Genomic DNA, 22,068 nt, shown 5'->3' on the forward strand with positions numbered 1-22,068 from the left:
TGGCCATTTCCATCACTTGCTGGTCACCCCAGGTTTATGGGTGAGTTTTGCTGTGAGGTCACCTCCATCTTCCTGCTGGGCTAAGGGCTAGTTTGAGAGGAGTGGCCAGCACTGCCAGAAGCCTCTCTCCTGGCCCAGACCCTGGCAGACTCTAGAGCAGGGTTTTCTGCGAAGCCCCACATGGGACAAGGCTGCGCAGGGCAGGGTTAAGGTGCTGGGCAGGGTGAAAAGTAGGAGGATCATGGGGGAACTGTGATCATTGGGATGGAAACGGGCAGAACTTTCCCCATGCCTGACTGTACGTTTTACAATGTCTGTGCCTGCACAATGGCCCATGGGACAATGTGTGGGCAACAGGGTTGGGCCAGCACAGGGACAGGATTCTGACAGGGGCCATGAAACAGCTGCCAAGGAGGTGACAGCAAGGAAGGCTACCAAGAAGGAATTTCTATATATTGACTTTGTTGTGGGAGGCATGTTTGAGGAAAAAGCAAAGTTCACGTGGGGTTGGTGGTTGCAAGGAAAGTCAAGAGCAAAAAGAAGAATTTGATTTCTGTGTTAGAAAGCAAGGCTGAACAAAGGGAAATGCAGGGCTGCTGCTGACTGAGGAGGGTGATTTAATCACAGCAGACACAGGTGGGGCTGAGGCACTCAGTGCTTTCTGTGCCTGAGTCTTTACTGAAAAGGTCTCCAGGCCTCTGTGCTCAGGGAAAGGGGTCAAGAATCAGAAGAGCACGTATTGGCAGGGACCTCAGGAAATGCAGCAAGGGCAAATGGCAGTTTCTGCCTGCAGGGACTGAATTCAGGGACTGCCCTGAATGGGCAGCTCAGATATGTGGAGCTCCTCCATGGGACATGCAGCAGGTTAGGTGGGAACCTGTGTGTGTGTCAAAGGAAAGGCCAGAAAGGATGACATTGTCCTAGAAGTTAGCTGTGGTTTGCGCCCGGCCAGCAAATAAGCACCCATGGAGTTGCTTGCTCACTCCCCTTCTACAGCCCCAGTGGGATGGGGGAGAGAATCAGCAGTGTAACAGCAGGAAAACTCATGGGTTGAGATAAAGACAGTTCAGAAGGTAAAGCAAAAGCTGTGTGTGCAAGCAAAGCAAAAGAAGGAATTCATTCACTGCTTCCCATCAGCAGGCAGATGTCTCACCATTTCCAGGAAAGCAGGGCTTCATCACACGTAACAGTGACTTGGGCAGACAAACCCCATGACCATGGATGTTCTCCCTTCCTCCTTCCTTCCCCCAGCTTTCATTGTTGAGCATGACATCACATGACATGGAATACCCCTTTGGTCAGTTTGGGTCAGCTGACCCAGCTGTGTCCCCTCCCAGCTTCTTTCCCACCCCCAGCCTACTTGCTGTGGGGGCAGGGGGAAAAAGAGAAAGCCTTCATGTGCTGTAAGCACTGCTCAGAAGTAGCCAAAACACCGGTGCTGTGGTGGTATCAGTGCTGTCTCAGGAACAAAGCCAAAGCCCAACACCATACGAGCTGCTATGAAGAAACTTAACTGCGTCCCAGCCAGACCCAGGACAGAGTTACAGGTCAGACAGTCAGGGTGAGGAGTGAGTAAAGTCTTGTTAGAACGTCATGGTGCCCAGGCCCTTCTCCTCAGGTCACTCCTTAGCCGGTCAGGTGCCAGCCCATGCTGCTGCATGGAGTTGTCCTGCAGCCTTTCCTTCTAAACCTTCAGGTTTCTGTTGGCCAAACGCCCCGGTATGTCAAGATCCCTCTGGATTGAACCTCCAACGGTCCAGCTTGTAAATTATGTGTGCTGATGTTCATCCCGAGTCATGGTGCATTTAACAACATCAGAACTTAAGTAGCTGCAGGACACTAGGGATAAGAAAAGTGTCCTAGTGTAATGGAGCTGCTATGCAAGGTTGAAAGCACTGTGATAATCATCACAGAAAGACAAAAGGAGGACACAACGTGAGCAAACACAGTGCCCGTGGGGAAATGCTGAAAAGGGGTTGGCGTTTTGCATGGGAGGGGACAAGGCTGGCTGAAGAGTACGACTTGAGAGGTGGGAAAAGAGTAAAAAGGGAATGAATGGTGAAGCAAAGGCAATGATCAGGGCTCTTTGGGGATACCTGCCAAGCAGGCCTGCATCTGAGCAACACTGCCTGCAGCAAGACAAGCAAACTGCTGCTGGTTTGACCATACGAACATCTGACTTGCTTCCATGGTCCCGGGGAACCTGAGAGCTTTGCCTACTGTCATCAAGAGAAGACGCAGAGGGGAAGGAACCACAGTATCATTCAGGTTTCCAGTCTCCTGAATGGGACTTCAGGATGTCTCTGCTCTGACCTCCTGCTCACAGCAGGGTCAGCTATGGAGTCAGACCATGTTGCTCGAGGTTTGGTCCAGCCGCTCACTCTTTCCTCCCTTTCTCCCATGGAATAAGGAAGAAACAAAATGTGAGAAGTTGTGGGTCAAGATAAAGACAGTTCAATAGGTAAAGGAAAGAGATAAAAGGGGGGCAAAAACCCAACAAGCAACGCAAAGGCGATTGCTCACCAAGTCTCACAAGCAGATTGATGCCCAGCCATTCTCCCAGCAACAGACACCTTGAACAACAACCCCCTCCCCTCCTTCTTCCCCCAGCTTGCATTGCTGAGCACAACGTCCTGTGGTCTGGAACATCCCCTTGGTCAGCTGGGATCAGGTGTCCTGGCTGTGTTGTCCCCTCCCTACCCAGCCTACTCACTGGGAGGGAGCAGAGTGAGAAACAAGAGAAGCCCTTGGCCCTGCGCAAACACTGTTCAGCAATAGCCAAAACACTGCTGTGGTACCAACAGTGTTTCAGGCACAGACACAAAGCACAGCACCCTACGGGCTGCTAGGAAGAAAGTTAACTCCCTCCCAGTCAGAACCAGTACGCTTGAACTGGAGGCCCCCAAAATGGACACAGTAGGGTATAGCTGCCTAACAAGTGATGAGGAAGGGGAGGCAATCACTTCCCTCACTCTTTTGGTGAGGTCTCTCTTGATACACCCCAGGGCACTGCTGGCCTTCTTTACTACCAGGTCACACTGCTGGATCGTGTTTTGCTTGCTGTCCCAGCACCACCAGGGCCTTTTCCGCAGAGCTGCTCCCCAGCCAGGCAGTCCCCAGCCCTACAACTGCAGGGTGTCAGTCTATCCCAGGCGCAGGACCTGGTGTCGTGGTTTAACCCCCGCTGGCAACTAAGCACCACACAGCCGCTCACTCACTCCCCGCCTCTGGTACGATGGGGGGAGAATTGGAAGGGTAAAAGTGAGAAAGTAAGTTGTGGGTTGAGATAAACACAGTTTAATAATTGAAAAGAAATAGTAATGATAAAAAAGAAATGTAAGGAAAAGAGGGGAAAAAAAAACAACAAAGAGAGAGGAAAAGAAAACCCAAGAAAAACAAGTGATGCAAATGAAAACAATTGCTCACCACCAACCGACTGATGTCCAGCCAGTCCCCAAGCAGCAGCCACCCTGCCAAACTCCCCTACCAGTTTTATTGCTGAGCATGATGTCATATGGTCTGGAATATTCCTTTGGTCACTTGGGGTCAGCTGTCCCAGCTATGTCCCCTCCCAGCTTTTTGTGCACCTCCAACCTACTCACTGGTGGGCGGTGTGATAAGCAGAAAAGGCCTGGACGCTGCTTATGCACGGCTCAGCAGTAACTAAACCATCTGTTTGTTATCAACACTGTTTTCAGCACTAATCCAAAACATAGCCCCATACAAGCTACTATGAAGAAATTTAACTCTATCCCAGCCAAAACCAGTACACCCGGCCTTTGTCCTTCATCCATTCCCTGAAGTTCCTGACAGGACAGTCCTCCCGCCTGTCATGTCTCCCCTGAATGGCTTCCCTAAGGCACAGGAATGTTCCTCCCCATTTAGTGTCATTGGGAAATGTGGTGAGTGTTGCCTCCTCCGGGTCATGGACAGAGATGCTAAACTGCAAAGGGCCCAGGAAAGTCCTCTGTGCTGCCCCATAATGCCCCAGTACGTCCCATTGGCCTCCAGGTAGGGTGTGACCCCTTCACCGCTGCTCTCTCAGCCTCATCATCCAACTGGTCTTGCACCCATCTGTTTGTCTGCCCATCCAGACTGTAATGGCCAAACTTGGGTACAGGAATATTGAGGGAGACCATGCCAAAAGTCTGGCCTAAGCTGAGGTGAACGATGGCCACACTTCTCCCCTCACGCACAAATGCAGTTCCTTCATCATGAAGGCAATCAGGGTGGTGAGGCATGATTAACATTTGGTAAGTCCATGCTGATGGTTCTTGGACACATTCATCTCATCTGGGTGCCCAGAAATTTCACCCAAGAAGACTCTCATTGATGGCACACGCCTCACCAACGTGACCTTGTACAGCCTGAGGTGCCTGCAGTTGCACTTTTGGCCTCTTTCAAAGATGGGTGCAACACTTGCTTGTCCTCACTCACAAGAGACCTCTACCAATCCCATGACATTTCAAAAGGGATATTCAAAGGACATATTGATCTTCCAGTGTAACTTCATTACCGCTGTTCTGCCTGTTCTACGGTGTATTTAATTTCTCTAGTCTTTCATATATTTGCACCTGTCCTGATACAGTGACCATTTCTACAGTCATCTTTCCAGCAGACTGTCTAGACAAAGGCACTCTCCATTACGCTCCAGTTTTCTCCTCCCCTTACTCTTTGTTCATTCACATTCCTGTCACCCATCCAGCTGCTGCTTTGACAGCAGGGAGTTAAAAGCTTACCCTGCCATTAAGTAGATTATTTGTCTCTCTCGCCAACTCCTTAACTGTCCAAATATCTACCTTGTTCTATCTATCTACCTTCCTAAAACATTTCTCAGAAGATTATCCCTTGTGGAAAGGCAACCTCATTAGTGGCAGCTTGTAGTAAGCATATGGTTGCAGGGTGTGTTTTATTGTGGATGAAATTTTTTCATGCATTATTTTCTTTGCTTGCCAATAGGAAAAACAATCTGTGCCTGTGTGCAGCCAGTTCTCTAAGAAAAGCAGGTGGGAGTTGGCACAAAGGAGATGTAACATCCAGCTGCACACTGCAGAGGAGAAGTCTGATGTAAGGAAAAGACGCAGGTGGGCAATGAGAGAAATGGTGGGCTTGGGGAGGTGAGGTGGGAGGGTGTCCATACTGTGTCAGACCTCAAAGGACAGCTTCCCCTGCCAGTCCAGACCTCCTTAGGAGAGACCCTGGATCAAGATCTATTGCAGAATGCTGCCATCACCTCTTCTCTAAACTGAAAAGTAATCAAATACAGCCTTAAAACTAAAACTTCATTTTTATTAGATGTTCTTTGAAATCTTTCTCTATAAGTACATTAGGAAACAGCTCAACTTATCTGTACAACTCCTGAAGACTTGAAGAAAATTACAGGAAGAGACATGGCTTGTTAGGGCTTGCTTTATTTTAATGAGCCCCATGGGGCATTTGGTGCTGAGTCCTTGAACCTCAGGTACTGAGAGGAGATTGCACAAACCTCTCAAAGAGTCAACATCAAAAGCCAAACCCAAAGTACCTTGAAGCATTAATGAGCCCCACTGAGGGCCATTACTGACAAAGCCTCCCAAGGGACTCGTTAGAGAGACAATTGGAGGCCATGATTACAGGTAGGCAAAGGCACTGTGCAGGCAGCTGAGATGCTGAGAAAACCCTGGCTTTGTTCTATGGAGCAGAAAGGCCAAGCTCTGACCCCCAGCCCCGGGGAAGGCAGATCCTGTCCTTCACACAGTGCGCAGGGCTCTCCTGGGGCAGTGGGATGTGGGGTGTGTGGTGCTGAGGGAAGGACAACGCTATGAGAGTTCCCAGCCCTACTGGGGGTGTGCAAGGAGGCAGTGAGGCCACAGTGCCTTAGGACAACATGGTTCCTCATAGGCCTTCGTGGCACAGACAATTGCCAACCAAAGAGGACAAAGCCTTGGGTTCTCTTGATGACTTCCAGCCTTGCCAGCGCTCTTTGCCATCTCCACCACAGGTTGTCCTATGCTGTCCCACACCTGCTTCTTTTGCCCTGCAGGCTGGAGACACCCGTCTCGCTTCCTCACTTTGCTCTCACCCCGACATTTCCATACATTCACTGAAATCTGTCCACCCTCACACTCTGTTCCTTGAAACACAAAGACATGGACTGATCTCATACTCCTTCTGGAGGACTTCATGTACCACAGCACTACGCTTTGAGTGACATTCCTTCTTCCTCATGCCCTATATCCACCTTCCAAGCTGCACTCTGCAGCAGGGTTTCTCTCTCCTGCTGTTTCCTACCTCCAAAGAGAGCTCCACCATCTGGGAAACAACCCTTCCAGCAGGCATCCCAACCCATTGGCCTTCTGCTGGCTTTTCACCTGACCACACACAAGTAACCTCACCATCATCTCCCAAGGCTGCCAGCCTTTCAGCTTCTTGGATAGACACGACCAAGCTGCGTGCCTGCTGCTGTCCCATCATGTACTCAGGCAGAAGAGACAGGACAACCAAAATGTAAGCCCCCTTCCTGGAGCGAGCCTAGGTCCTTCGGCAGAGGGGATGTCCCAGTCAATGTGCCAACCAGGTGCCTTCTGCTGGCCTGTCAGAGACCCTGGCAGATGTGAGCTTAAAAGCACATACCCCCACCATGAGTCAAGGGCTGAGCTATCAGCTGTTTCAGCAAGAAGTGACCTCACAGTCCCTTTCCCAGGCACATTCCTGCTGTTGGCCTATCACCTCCAGAGGCAGAAGTGACCTCACAGCCCCCTTCACAGCCATTGGCTTCCTACTGGATTATGAGTTCCTGAGACACAACTGACCACTTGATACTGTACCCAACCATCACCCTCCTTGTGGCCCAGTACGTGAGCAGATAAAAGTAAGCTTGTTTCATCACATTTATCTAATAGATTTCCTACCAACGCTTTGAGTGAAGAAACGTTCATCAGAAGAACTGCTATATTTATATTGGTGCATGTTATATCTCTACTTCTACCTTGCTGTTTTTCCTTCTTCCTCTGTCTATTTTGTCTTCAGAAAGATCTCCAAGGAAAGGATTCATTGAATCATAGAATAACTCAGGTTGGAAGAGACCCCTGAACATCATCCTGTCCGGCTGTCCTGCTCAAGGCAGCGTTAATCAGATGAGGTCGCTCAAGGGCTCTGCCCAGTTTGTCATCATCCACAAAGGAGCTGGAAAGGCACTCCGTCACATTGTACAGGCACTTAATAGAGACATTCAACAGCGTTGGCCCAAGTGCTTGCACTGAGGCATGCCACTGGTAAGTGTCTGTCAGGAGGACTCTACCAGTGACGACATTTGGGCTTGATCTACCAGCCAACTTCCCACCCACTACATCATCCATTCCTTCAGCCCAGATATCACCAATCTGGCTGTAAAGAGGCTATGGGAGACCACGACAAAACCCTTGCTAAGGTCCAGGTACAAAACATCCCCTTCGTTCCCCAACCCATACAGCTTCCGCAGTCCCTTTCTTGTCCTACGAGTACATGGAAATGGCTGCAGGAGTATTTGCCCATCACTTTCCCAGGGACTGAGGAGAGGGTGACCAGCCTGTAATTCTCCCAATCCTCCTTCTTGCCCTTCTTGAAGAAATGTTTGATGTCTGCCTTTTCCAAGGACCCCAGAACCTCTCTGATTGCTCTGACACATTTCGGGGCACAATCCAGAAAGGGTGACGTGAGCAGAGTGGAGCATTTGCAATGAGCCGTTCCAAGGCGGGTGAGATGAATCTCACTGGGACAGTGGGGTTTGTTCCTGGAGTCATACACAGAAGTGGCAGGGCCCTGTGAGGTGTCCACACCTCAGCTGGTCTCATGCAAACCTCACGCACACAGGGGTGTTCAGAGGCACGAGTCCTTCCCTTGCACAGGCAGAGGCAGGGCACTGCAGCAGGCATGGTGACTCTCTGGCCTCCTCTTGCCACTCCCAGAGACTGGGAGGCACCTCAGCCCTGCGGTGTATCGCCCTGCTCTGCACCTGCCTGAGATGCCCCATGGTGTGAGGAGTGGACACAGGGACCTCAGTTCACAGAAGCACATCCCAGTGCTGCATTCAGGTGGTTGGTTTCCAGGGGACGTTACTCTCAAGTGAAGTGGCCTCGAGGCACTGTCTGTCCCACTGGCCTTCATGGCACCTCTAGGAATCGCTGATGGCATTTGTGCTCACTCGGGTTCATCTCCCCACACGCACACGATGTGCATGCTTAAGTCTCCTCTGAACAATGCAAACATGGACTTCTGACCTAGTCAGTCAGTGTCCCTCCGTGGAAGGACAAACAACCTCTCCAAGTTGGGGTGAGAGGCCAGTGGTGGGAATGGTGGTTGCAAGGGGCTGGTCTGTGAAGATTGTCCTGGGGTACCTTGCCCAGGGTGTCCAGCAAACAAGGTCACAGACCAGCCCCTGTTCTGCTGGTCCTTCAAGTCTGTCCCTGGAGGCCTGGTTGTGCAAGGGACACTGCTGTGTGCCCCCACCCTGCACACTCACACACTTTAGCTGTTCACTGGTGTTTTCCTCAACAGGGCACTTTCTTGAGCTTGTTCTTGACAGCAACTTTGAAAGAAGACCTAAGGCTTCAGGCACTGCCCTCAGGAGATCACCTTTCTTTATGGAAATGCTGTTATGGAGGCGAGCTCTGTCCCAGAAGTGCCCATTGCCTGTCCCTGCCTGCGGTCACAGGACTACCACGCAACACGACTGTGACCAAGCTGCCAGAGCGCTCAGGCCTTACACCAACACAAGGGATCAGAAAGAGAGTGTGGAAGTGGAAAGAGAAGAGCCCTGGAAGAGCAAGCGCTGGTGCGCCTGGCAGTGCTGCCATGCCGGGACTCTTGTCCCCTCCAACTCTGCACACACGTACTGTCCCTGCAGCTCCAAAATGGCCTTGGAGGAAGGACCTCAGGGGAAAAAAAAAAAAAAAAGTGACTGAAGGGCCCTTTATTTAGTTTAAACATAGAGAAAGCACAGCTCCTCATTTACACAGCCATTTTGTCGGAAAAGAAATGCCGACAGTGAATTAGAAAGGGGGTGACAAAATTCTAAGAAGTAAAAAACCACCACAAACAACAAAAAACACAGAAGACAGGCTGGGCCTGTAACGAGTTACATTATAACTGCTATGTAGAAGAAGGTTCTAGCTTCAGAAAAAACTCCATTATCAGTATCCACACTGCATCCTTGAGCTCCTGGTTCCTCATGCTGTAGATGAGGGGGTTCACTGCTGGAGGAACCACCGAGTACAGAACTGCCATCATCAGGTCCAGGGATGGAGAGGAGATGGATGGAGGCTTCAGGTAGGCAAACATGGCAGTGATCAAAAACAACAAGACTACAGCCAAGTGAGGGAGGCACGTGGAAAAGGCTTTGTGCTGTCCCTGCTCAGAGGGGATCCTCAGCACAGCCCTGAAGATCTGCACATAGGACAGCACAATGAAAACAAAACACCCAAATGCTAAACAGGCACTAACCAGAAGCAGCCCAGCCTCGCTGAGGTAGGAGTCTGAGCAGGAGAGCTTGAGGATCTGAGGGATTTCACAGAAGAACTGGTCCACAGCATTGCCTTGGCAGAAGGGTATGGAAAATGTATTGGCCATGTGCAGCACAGCATAGAGGAAACCACTGCTCCAGGCAGCTGCTGCCATGTTGACACAGGCTCTGCTGCCCAGAAGGGTCCCATAGTGCAGGGGTTTGCAGATGGCAACGTAGCGGTCATAGGCCATGATGGTGAGAAGACAATACTCTGCTGAAATGAAAAAGACAAACAGAAAGACCTGGGCAGCACATCCTGCGTAGGAGATGGCCCTGGTGTCCCACAGGGAATTGGCCATGGCTTTAGGGACAGTGGTGGAGACGGAGCCCAGGTCGAGGAGAGAGAGGTTCAGGACGAAGAAGTACATGGGGGTGTGGAGTCGGTGGTTGCTGGCTACAGCAGTGATGATGAGGCCGTTGCCGAGGAGGGCAGCCAGGTAGATGCCCAGGAAGAGCCAGAAGTGCAAGAGCTGCAGCTCCCGCGTGTCTGCAAATGCCAAGAGGAGGAACTGGGTGATGGAGCTGCTGTTGGACATCTGCTGCCTCTGGGCATGGGGCATTGTCATATGAGACAAAGACAGTGACAAGTTAGGGGAGACTTCTCAAACCAAAATCAAAGCCATTTCCCATAGACCCTCCCCTTGTTACACACAGACACCCTTTTCTTTTTCTTGGAGACCTTCCTTCAGCTCTGTGCCTCTAGCCCTGGATGGTGCTGGCCTTTTGAGTTATGAAGAGTTGGGGAATCTGCCCAAGGGCTTTTGATAAGTCAGCCCCACTCTGCAGAAGTGGGTAGGGGCAGGGACCAGTCTGGTGTTCAGCTTTCTCCTGTGAAACCACTGCTAACACAGAATGTCCTGTCAGCATCTGCACTCCCAGTGCTAAGGAACGGGAATGGTAAAGGCAATTTAAGAGTTCTTGGGTATTTACAGCTGCCCCCCCACCTCCCCTGGCGAGTATTCTTGGATGTCAGAAACCCTCAGCATGTCTGCTGCCTCAGGGAGAACGGAGTGGGTGCTGTAAGTCTGGAGGGTTGTCTGTGGCTTAGTACAGAGTGAGGGGAGCTGGTCTCCTGGTCTCTCTGTATAGTTCCCAGTTTCTCTCGGCTTGCACCTTTCTCAGACTAAGGTTGATCACACACCCATGTTACCCTTGAAAACCAGCAGGCAGTGCTGAGAGCAGACGGATCCACCACAGACCACTAAATGTCTCACCCTTTCTCAAGGTCTCAGCACCCCACTTCTAGCCAAGGACACACATGGCTCATTTCACCAACCCAACAGCATTATCTCTGTCGTAGCATGTCTGTGCTTCTACGTGGGGCTTTCAGATAACACCAAGATGCTATAGGGAAGGTTTGCCCTCTGGAGGGAAGCTCACAGCTTGGAAGGAAAACTCAAGGAGATAGCCAAGTGTCCTAATGATGGCATTTGAGTAAGGGAGATTCAGCTCATTCCCTAGATGCTCTGACTGCATTGCCCACAGCCCCACAGCTTAGAGGAAAGCTGGGACACTTGTTCCCACGGACACACCTGCATGAAAGGACACACCAGATCAGTGTGTGACTCTGCAGCTGAAACTCCACCTCCCCAGGCAGCCTGACAGCAAGAACAAGATAAAAATAACACAGACAAGTGGAGAAACAAAGAAAAATACAGTGAGCTTAGAGAGGCAAAGGGAGAGGCAGCCGGGCACTCAGGACAGCGTTACCCTCACCCAGCTGTGCACAGCACCTCCCAGACACCAACATTGCTGGGCAGCTGCTCTCAGCCCTGTGCTCTTCAGAGGGACATGGACACGTGGCTGGAGACCTGCAGCACCTCTCTGCTGGAGCTCTGGCAGCAGAGGAGGTGTTTCACGCCTTGGACCCCACAGCCCTGAGGGCAGAGGCTTTGCTGGGTGGGACAGGAGGCAAGGGGGCTTGCTCAGGGGAAGGGGTCTGCATTGGAGGGGATCATAGGGAGATTTCTGAATTCTCCCTCCCACAACATTTCTGGTTTTCGTTTCCTCTCATTCCCTGATCATATCTCTGCTGCCTGGAGATTTTCCTCCTGGGAGGTGTTTCCCTGTCCCTTGTCTTTCCCTGTCAGCACTCACAGATGCCATCCCAACCTCTGTGCACTCACCCTGGCCCTACAGAAACCTGCCTGTTTGCAGGGCACTGGCTGCATGCATGGTCCTGTTTGCAGGTGGAAAAGGGCAGGTAAGAAACACCCTGATGGGGCCAGCAAAGGTGATGCTGTTGCTGTCCATAGGCAGAGGAGTGGCTGAAGGCACTCTAGGAGCTTTCTGGCTGACCTGCTGATCACTCAAAGTTACAGCTCAGGAGTCTCAGTGACTTGTCAAAATTCAGAAATCCTTTATCATTTATCGCCTCCCATTCCCCAACAGTAGGAAATTTAAAACAGACTGAGGAAAGTTCCTTATCTTTATAGTAATCCTTGTCTTGACTTTCTCCTTGAGAACTCCTATGGGAAATATTCTGAAGGTGACCTGAAGCTCTGAGCAGCCCTGACCCACACAGCACCGTCTCAACAGCAGAAGGACCCTGCCTTGCTGGGGGTCACTCTTTCCACCCACAGCTTCTCCCCACAGCTCATTGGGGATCTCCCCAGGCAGGCTGGGTGCTGACCCTGGCAGGCAGCAGAGTCCCTGCCCAGCACACAGCACCCTGGGGCACAGGGACCCTCCTCTGAAGGACAGACCTGGGCACCCCTGGCTGCACACTCGGCTTCACGCCCCTGCAGCCATCGTTTGGAGGAGGCCACCATCATGCCCTGTCCCTCTGATGGTTCAGTAAGGACTCCCAGCTCTGGAACCTGTCCTCCTCCTCTACACTAGAGAAATTCTGAGAGTTGAATTTACGGATCCCATAATCTGTGGGATGTGCCAGCTTTAGGAGATCCCTCCCAGAACCACAGCTGCAATGCCCTACAGCCAGAGACTTACCATGTAGAGGGCTGTGAAGGTTATTCTCCATTTGAGCTCTCCTCTGTCCTCCCACTCCCATCTGCCTTTAACCTCTCTCTTATTTCTCTCACCTCCCCTCTGCACCTGCAGGCAGTGCCCTCAGCCCTGCTGCCCTTTGCAGAGGAGCTGCTCCTGGGCAGAGCTGTCTCTCTGCAGCACTGCCCGCTTGCCATGAGCTCCCTCCATCCCAGGAGCCCAGCCCAGCTCAGCAGCAGAGGACCAGCCCAAGGCAGCACTTTCTCTGCCCCCTCTGGGCTCCCTCCAGGTGTCCCTGGGGCTGCAGGGGAACCTGCTGGGAAACAGGCTGAAGTCAGCACTCATGTTCCCTCCCTCACCTGGGGAGAGACACTTCTTTCCAGCAGTGTCACTTTACTTTCCAGAGTCAGATTTAGCTCCTATAATCACTTTTCCTTGTCCCATTATTAGACAGGACACGCAGACAGTGACAGGGAGGGATCTCCTCTACCCCTGCTGAGGGAAGGGATTCAGCAGAGTCCACAGAGGCATCTCATCCTGGGTCTGTAGTCCTGGGGAAGAAGGGGACTCAGCTCACTCCCATGCAGACCACAAACCCACAGGAGTTGGGATTCCTCTTGTGTCACTTCAGGTGTGCACAGATTGGGCACCTGCATGTGAGCTCCTTGTCTCAGCTCCCATGGTAAGAATGGAGATGGAGACCAGGAGTGAGCTGTTCAGACACCAACACCTGGTGACATTTGGGGTTCAGGAGGCAGTCCAAGATATGTGCAGGTGACTGCAAGCTCTAATGAAGCAGTTCATAGAGACAGGGCAGCATCTGGGGGCATCTTCTTGGAGGCTGATGGGAAATTACATTGGCCAGCTGGAATGATAGCAGATGCCCAAATTGAGGACCACTCTATTCCTTATGTACAGGGCTGCCTATAGAGGTATTCAGCTGATCAAATGGAGTCATGCGGCATAGGGAGGGCTCTGTTTCTGTTTCTCGTCACCATCAACTGTATTTTCTACACATCCTTCGAGTATAATGACAGTTTTGTCAAGTGCATCTCTTGTGCTCCAATTGTCTAACCTAATTCAGGGCAGCTGAATCTTAATGTAATATCCAGATACAGGCCTGTAGAGATGCCAGGGGTGAGATGCCAGGGCTCACCCTGATCATGTGAGATGCCAGGGCTCTGCAGCACAACTACATACAGCTGACATGGACAGCAAAGATCCTATACAGGAACCCCGTCCCCACTCAAACTAGCTGTGTGACAGGCATCACCCAGGGCTTCTCAGACAGATTTGGTGCCTTTGGACCAGTGACTGAATCACACCACTGCAGTCATGCAAGGTTGTTCCCTTCTCTTTCCAGTGGATGCAGGGCAGTGCATGAATACAAAGCACATCACACCAGGGTCTCCACTCATGTGCATTCCCTCTCAAACTCTCCTGGTTCTTCTCTCCCCCATCGTTTAACCATCCTCTCCATGTCACAATCATGGATCAGGCCAGTGATTTTCACAGTGTGCCTGAATCACAGGATGTCCAATGCCAAGGACATTTTCAACATCATCTCTTCCTTCCTGAGATCAGCTTCACCTCCACCACAGGCCCTCAGGGCTGCAGACACACATCAGACAGCAAAACCCTCTCCTGCTTAGGCTGCAATGCCGAGCTCTGTTTCTCTCTGGCCTTGAGGAGAGCAGGCTTTGCTCCCTTTGTGGGTACCTCATTTCTTCTTCACACTGCCCTCTGGCATCCACTCCAGCATGTCTCTGCTCTGAAGCAAAGCCTTTGCACAGCTGAGGTCTTGGGGGCTTGGTAGCAGGATTCCCTGCTGCAAGTCTGCTCTCAGCCCAAATGTGCCCCAGCTGAGGTGCTGCAGCCCAGACATGCACTGATGCCTTCAGCCTGGGGCACAGAGAGGAGGAGCTGGGGCTGTGTGTGCAATCTCTTCATTCCACTTTGAGGGAAGAACAGCTGAGGCCTGTTGGGACAGCTCACATGGCTGGGCTACTGTGATGGGTGGGTACAGGATAATCAGGAGGCCAGAAAGGTCAGGAGGGAAGTGTCCTCAGTGTGAAGGAGCTGCTTAGGTGTGTGGAGCTCCTCTATGGGATGAACATGTTGGGTGAGCCCTTGTGGGTGAGGGTCAGAGGAGAGGCTGTTAAGGGTGACATTTTGGTGGGAGACAAAGAACCCATTGAAGTCCCCCTGTGGACTTTAATTACCCTGGCATTCACTGGGAGGGGACCACAACAGCAGGCAAACAGTCCTGGAGCTTTCTGGAGGGGCTTGGTCAAGACACAGCTTGGGACACAGGTCTTTATAGCACAGCTGCCAGATTGGTCAGCAATGGTGATGCTCATCTGCATCTGTTCCTCCCAAAGAAGGAAGAACTGTACATGGATGTGAAAACCAGTGTCAGCCTTGGCTGTCATTGTCACCGAAATTGGGAATCAAACTCCTTAACACCAATGTAGTATTAAGAAGCAGGCATTCTTTATTATGGCGCCGGATGCACGGGGGATCGTTCCACCTAGCGTGCATACCGCAGGTTATATCAGCCGAAACGTATATATTGTCCAGTTACATACATATGCATCACATTTCCCAGAATGATAATGCATATTCATTCTATTTCCTGGAACTAATTATCATATTTGCGTGGTCATTACGCATGCGTCCTTGAGCTCCGAGGGGCTTCCGTGGGGGTCTCTGGTGGTCCTTGGTTGTCATACAGGTGTGTCCTTTAGTTGACCCCTTCTTCTGGACATGCGCAATCCCACCTTGCTTATGTAACTTGCTCCCCTTCTTCATGGTGCATGGTCCCTAACAATGATTTGGCACCCTTAACACAAACCAATTATTCTAACCACCCTCGACTCTTTGTCAAGATGGGCTGGGGCTGTACTGGGAACATAGCAGCATGTCCGTACTACTCCTTGTCCAATTGTCTTTGGCATAGTAGCATATCCATAGCCATAGGTGTACAAACACAATATTAAAGCATTGTCTAACCTGCTCCTATCTCTATGTTGCTTAGTTACAAAAGAACGAACTAATAATTTTGGTTACATCTGGTTACATCATGACCATGGAATAGTGGGGTCTCACCTCGCAAGGCGAAGGAGAATAGAAAAGTGCAGATGCCAGACCTCAGAGGAGCAGGCTTTGGCCTGGTCTTGCAAATTTAGTGGGGGAGCCCACGTGAGCAGCAGAGAAGGGCAGCAGAGCTCACTACAGCTGTGGTCTGACAAAAAGACAAAATGAAGATAATGTGTGGCTGAATTTCCTAAATTTTGGTGTAGATAGGTGTGAGGTGCAATTGATTTTGTATTCACAAGTAAGGTCTCCCAGTTCCATGTGCCCCAGGCAAATGCAGCAGTGGATGGAGGTCAAGTCAGGGGTTACTTAGGTAAGCTCAACCCTTCATAGTCCATTGGACCAGATGGGATGAATCCCAGGATGTTGAGAGACCAGGCCCATGTCATAGCAGGGCTGCTCTGATACATTGTGGAAGGTCATCAGGACTGGAGAAAGCAAAAAGCCAGTCCTGCATACATCTTCTAAAAAGACCCAAGGACTGAGCAGGGGAGTTATAGGCTGCAGCGACAGAGGCCAGGAGCTGCGTGGCTGGGCAGCAGCTCTGTGGAAATGGCTCTGGTGGTGCTTGAGTTTCATGAGGCAAAGAGGAGCCAGCAGTGAAGGCGGCCAACAGCATCCTGGGCTGTGTGAGCAGGAGCACAGCCAGAAGGAGTGATTATCCCCCTCTGCTCAGCACCTTTTACACCACACCCTGCCCAATGACAGAGAGACAATGGCAAACAGGAACCAGATCACTGGAGGGCTGCTAAGGTGGTAACCCTCCAATTATCCTTCAAGTGTTTCTGTGATTTCCCTAAGAATGTCAGTATCTACAACAACAAACACAACAACAAAAGCATTAATCTGCCTCAATATACGTATGTGCAGCAGAGCAATCTGCATCTGTGGTAGCCCCTCTGAGCAATTCCAATGGAATCAGTATTTGCAATATACAGCGTGATACCCAATCCACAAGTACATATCTGAAGTGGTTCAGATGAAGGGTGGTCTTGCAAAAGTCACCTTTGTGTCCCCAGGTGGCATGGACACGGCTGGTTTTCCTCTCCAGAGAGTGGCAGAGGCTGGATCCCCTTCTCAGGACAGATTCCTTGCCAGGAAGCCACAGGCATGGGGCTAGCTCACCTGGTTCTTACTGGCACTTCACTCAGCATCTGTTCTGATATATTTGGTGCATTTCTGTGACTCCTCTTTCTGCACAGACAGTCATAAAGAGACAGCCATTTCATAAAAGGTAGTGTACAACAGGCCCTGTTGTGGCCAGGAAAGCTCACCGTGAGCTCTGGAGGCAGCAAGGAAGATTGTAAAAAGCATCTGGAAGATCCAAAATGCTCAAGGCCTCTTCTGAAGAGTGAGTGACCCTGAGCAGTAGTGCTTGGCCATGTGTAGGTGTGGGAGAGAGGGTTGGGGGATGTCAGTGAGAAACAAGGGGATGGCTGGTGGCTTTAGCAAATGCTCAAAACCATGTGTGAAACCAGCAATGGAAAGCAGGGGACATCTGTGGGTGGAGGCTGATGAAGAGGATAGCCCTGAGAATGCAACAGGAAGGAAGGTCCCTCCTGTGCCAATCAGCGATGATGAAGATGTTTCCATCTTGTGTGCATGCCTCAGCCTGACAGATGGGGAAAGCCCACTGCTGGGGGTGGCTGTGCTCAGTCATCCACATGAGCTCACCGTGCTGACCAGCACCCTTGGATGCAACCTCTCCAGTCCCACGGACTGGTAAGGGTGTAGTTGGCTCAAGTAACCCCTGGCTTGATCCCCATCCACCCCTGGTTGTTCTCCTCCGGAGTACTGCTTCAAAGCCCAAAGGCCTGGGAGACCTTGCTGGCAATAACTGAGGCAAAGAGGACATAGAGTATCTCAAATCTATCTACACCTACTCTGACTAAATTCAGCAGTGATCCCACATTCTCTCTCTTTCTTCTTTAACTGTTCCTGATGTAGTAACAGCTCATCTTGGTTCCTGTTGCATTCACTTTCCAGTTTCAACTGAGTTTATATAAGGATCATTGCTGTGCTTGAAGGATGCTGTCTTTGAAGACAAGATGTATCCAGGCACATTGGGAAAATGATTGGTCTGTTCCTTGACTGAATCATCAAGGGACTGAGTAAAGACCCCAGTGTGATGTGCTTCGTGTTCACGCAATGCCTGCAGCTATTGGGTAGAGGAGGGACAGACCTTGCCTCTCTGATGGCATTTGATGACCGATGCCCCTGACTGATGGCAACAGTCAATGGCACACAGGCAGCAAATTGCACTCCCTGTGATGCTGTCTGGGGTGTCTGTCACACACACGCTCTGAATGGGAATTGCTTTCCTGTAAGTCCTCTGCTGTTCCTGCAAGCCCTGGTATCTCCCATAGCTCTGTGGGCCTGGATTTGAACATTAAATTGAGTGGCTGCCCTAAATTCTGTTAGGTGATGTGGGGATGACCATGAGACACCTGCCAGTGGAGTCAGTGGAGATCTGGTAAATACAAGAAAGAGGCTGAGCTCTCCCAATGCCACATGACTCCAACTGTTCAGATGGGTCACTCTAGAAGCTGCCCTGAACATAAAAAGTTCAGCTGCCCTTCACTTGGACATCAGCTGTCATTTGAGATGGCCAAAGAAAATTCTCAACAGCCTCCAAGAGGATGCCCCAGATGCTGCCCTGTCTCTACAAACTGCTCCATTTCAGTTTACAGTTCCTAGCACATGTCTTCGACCACCTCTGGCACCTCAAGTGTCACCCCACATTTGCATCTCACTCCTAGCATCCCTCTCCATTGATGAGCATGGGAGCTGAGAGATGGAGCTCACATACAGGTGCCCAATTTGTGCACAGCTGGACTGAGGTGAGGAAATCCCACCTCCTGTGCGTTTGTGGCAGGCATGGGAGGGAGTTGAGTCCCCTTCCAGGGCCAGGACTACACACCTAGGATTAGAGGCCTCGATTGCCTCTGCTGAATCCCTTCCCTCAGAACAGGTAAAGGAGACCCCTCCCTGTCCCTGCCTGGGTATCCTGTCTAATGATGGAACAAGGAAAGGTGATTCTCATGCCCAAATCTTTTCCTCATTGCAGAAATGACACTGCTGGGAAGAAGAGTCTCTCCCCAGGTGAGGGAGGGAACATGAGTGCTGACTTCAGCCTGTTTCCCAGCAGGTTCCCCTGCAGCCCCAGGGACACCTGGAGGGAGCCCAGAGGGGGCAGAGAAAGTGCTGCCTTGGGCTGGTCCTCTGCTGCTGAGCTGGGCTGGGCTCCTGGGATGGAGGGAGCTCATGGCAAGCGGGCAGCACTGCAGAGAGACAGCTCTGCCCAGGAGCAGCTCCTCTGCAAAGGGCAGCAGGGCTGAGGGCACTGCCTACAGGCACTAAAGGCAGACAAGAAGAGCGAGAGAGGGGTTAAAGTCAGTCTGGGTTGGGAGGAGAGGTGAGAGCTCACTGTTGGAGAAATCTTCACAGCCCTTGACACGGTAAGTCTCTGGCTGCAGGGCAATGCAGATGGGTTCCTGGAAGTGTCTCCTAGACCTGGCACATGTTCACAGCTGATAGGACCTGCCAGGATGGCTCTCCTGGCTTTTCCGGTGTGGAGGAGGAGGAAGACATGCTCCAGAGCAGGGATTGCCTGCTGCACCATCAGAGGGACAGGGCATGATGGCTCCCTCCTCCCAGGGATGGCTGCAGGGGTGCCAAGCTGGGTGTGCAGGCAGGGATACCCCGGTCTCCAATCAGGGTCCCTGTGCCCCAGGGTGCTGTGTGCCATGACAGAGACTCTGCTGCCTGCCAGGGTCAGCACTCAGCCTGCCCAGGGAGCTCCCCACGGTGCTGTGGGGAGAAGCTGTGGGTGGAAGGAGCAACACCCAGCATGGCAGGGCAGGGTCTTTCTGCTCTCAAGAGGGTGCTGCATGGGTCAGGGCTGCTCACAGCTCCAGATCAGCCCCAGGGCATTTCCAAGGGGATGTTTCAAGAGGAAGGTGCAGGCAGGGGCTACTTGGAAAGGAAGGTGCTTCTCTTAGGCTTCAATTTCATGCTGTGGGGCTGTAAAGGGAAAAGGAGCTGCCACTTTTGAGAAGTGACTGGGATTCTTGAACCATTACGTGATCAGAAGGTCTGCTAGGAACCTCATAAACTGCCTTCACCTACCCCTCAGCCTACAGGCAGCACAGCATCACCTCTGCTGGCAACATCACGGTTTGTCTGACCTGCTCTTTACCACCTGCAAGCAGGGAGATGTCCCTAGACAGTGCCCTTCCATGGGGAGTGTTCTGTAGGGCAGAACTGCGTGCACAGATGGTGGGATGGGGTCTCACAGAATTTGCTGTGATGAAAACAATGTGGAGCAGGGAAGCAGATGGAAAAGGTGCAAGAAGCAGAGGGGTGGGCAGGGAAGAAGAGAAAACTAATAATAGTAACATCACTGGAAGGAGAATTGGGAAAACTCCCTGTCACCCCCTCCAGTGTGGTCACCTTCAGCTGAGCAAGCCCCCTTGCCTCCTCTCTGACACAGCAAAGTCTCTGCCCTCATGGCCATGGGGCAACAGGCATCAGCCGTCCCCTCTGCAGCCAGAGCTCCAGCAGAGGAGAGGTGCCTCTCTCCAGCCAAGTGCCCATTTCCCTCTGCAGAGCACAGGGACCGAGTGTGACTGCCGTGCAGCATGGCTGTATGTGAGGCTGTGTGCACGGCTGGTTAAGGTGATGATTTTCTCAGGTGCCTTTGTCTCTCTTCTTGCCTCTCTTGGCAGACGGATTGTGGTGCTGCTCCTTCATTTCGCACTTTCCCTCCTGTGCTGCTCCTGTTCCTGCTCATGGGCTCCATGGGATTGGAGGAGTTTGTGACACTGACCCTTCAAGCCTTGCTAGGCAGGGGTCTGTGTTGGGTTGAGGTGTCCCAGCCCCCTTCTATCCCGTGGGGCTCCAGGAAATGTGGCTTCTGGGCTTGTGAAACAAATGGCTCTCCCCAGAGGAGATCCTCTCTGCAGAACACTTGACCATTTCCCTGCAGTGTCCTGCCTGGCTGTGGGCTTGACACCAGACACAGCTGTCTCACAGCATCTGTGTGATACCTGAGATACCCATAAGGAAGACCCAGAGGTGCTAAGACTATTTAAATGCTGTTGAGCAGCTGTAGGTGGGCAGCTGAAAGGTGCCTTGCGTGTCTTGGCCTAGAAGGGGAGTGTTGAGGCCACCCTCAGGCAACCTGTGAAAGTTTGGAGATCTGAGCTTTGGGTCCGGACTCCTCTACTCTCAGCAGGGTGTGGTTTCTTTAAAGGGGAACATACGACTGCGATCATCCTCCAACTCAAGCACACTTGAGCGCAGGGCAGCTGGGAACAAGACTGATAGACAGACCAGCTCCTGACAGCCTGCACTGAGTGACAGTGAACACTTTTGCTAATCAGGTCTCACGACAGAAATGCTGAGGATTTCTAACTTCAAAGAAGATTGCCCAGGTAGGACAGGAGTATCTACAAGAAAATAAAGAAAATGAAAAAATGAAAGATTCTTTTTTTCTTCCTTGAAAAAGTCTGTCCTAACTTCTCACTGCCTTTCCCTTCTTCAACAGCCCCCATGCTCAGAGACAGGAAATGTCCAACAGCAGCACCATCACCCAGTTCCTCCTCCTGGCGTTTCTGGACACCCGAGAGCTGCAGCTCTTGCACTTCTGGCTCTTCCTGGGCATCTACCTGGCTGCCCTCCTGGGCAACGGCCTCATCATCACAGTCATAGCCTGCAACCACCATCTCCACACTCCCATGTACTTCTTCCTCCTCAACCTCTCTGTTCTTGACCTGGGCTCCATCTCCACCACTGTTCCCAAATCCATGGCCAATTCCCTGTGGGGCACCAGGGCCATCTCCTATGCAGGATGTGCTGTACAGGTCTTTTTCTTCCTCTTCTTGATCACAGCAGAATTTTATCTGCTCACCGTCATGGCCTATGACCGCTACGTGGCCATCTGTAAACCCCTGCACTACGGGACCCTCCTGGGCAGTAGAGCTTGTATCCACATGGCAGCAGCTGCCTGGGGCAGCGGGTTTCTCAATTCTGTCCTTCAGACTGTCAATACATTTTCCATACCCCTCTGCCAAGGCAATGCCCTGGACCAGTTCTTCTGTGAAGTGCCCCAGATCCTCAAGCTCTCCTGCTCACGTTCCTACCTCAGGAAAGTTGGGCTTATTGTCACCAGTTTTGTCCTTGCCCTTGGGTGTTTTGTTTTCATTGTGCTGTCGTATGTGCAGATCTTCAGGGCTGTGCTGAGGATCCCCTCTGAGCAGGGACGGCACAAAGCTTTTTCCACATGCATCCCTCACCTGGCCGTGGTCTCCCTGCTTGTCAGTACTGGCATGGTTGCCTACCTGAAGCCCCCCTCCATCTCCTCCCCATCCCTGGATCTGGTGGTGGCAGTTCTGTACTCAGTGGTGCCTCCAGCAGTGAACCCCCTCATCTACAGCATGAGGAACCAGGAGCTCAAGGATGCCCTGAGAAAACAAATTCAATGGTTTCACCTTCAGCAACAGTAA

The 22,068-nt window shown here is 51.6% G+C and overlaps 2 protein-coding genes across 2 annotated transcripts; one reads left to right on the forward strand and one right to left on the reverse strand.

Moving 5' to 3' along the window:
* Positions 1-9,108: 9,108 nt before the first annotated feature.
* LOC140645860 (olfactory receptor 14A16-like) lies at positions 9,109-10,143 on the reverse strand. The gene has a single exon (XM_072849323.1). It carries the CDS (start codon positions 10,084-10,086, stop codon positions 9,109-9,111), a length of 978 nt encoding a protein of 325 aa, XP_072705424.1. The 5' UTR covers positions 10,087-10,143.
* A 10,921-nt stretch (positions 10,144-21,064) lies between these two features.
* Positions 21,065-22,068, forward strand: LOC140645840 (olfactory receptor 14J1-like). Its single transcript, XM_072849304.1, has one exon. It carries the CDS (start codon positions 21,133-21,135, stop codon positions 22,066-22,068), a length of 936 nt encoding a protein of 311 aa, XP_072705405.1. The 5' UTR covers positions 21,065-21,132.

Source organism: Ciconia boyciana, unplaced genomic scaffold (genome assembly GCF_034638445.1).
Source record: "Ciconia boyciana unplaced genomic scaffold, ASM3463844v1 HiC_scaffold_39, whole genome shotgun sequence".
NCBI lineage: Eukaryota > Metazoa > Chordata > Aves > Ciconiiformes > Ciconiidae > Ciconia > Ciconia boyciana.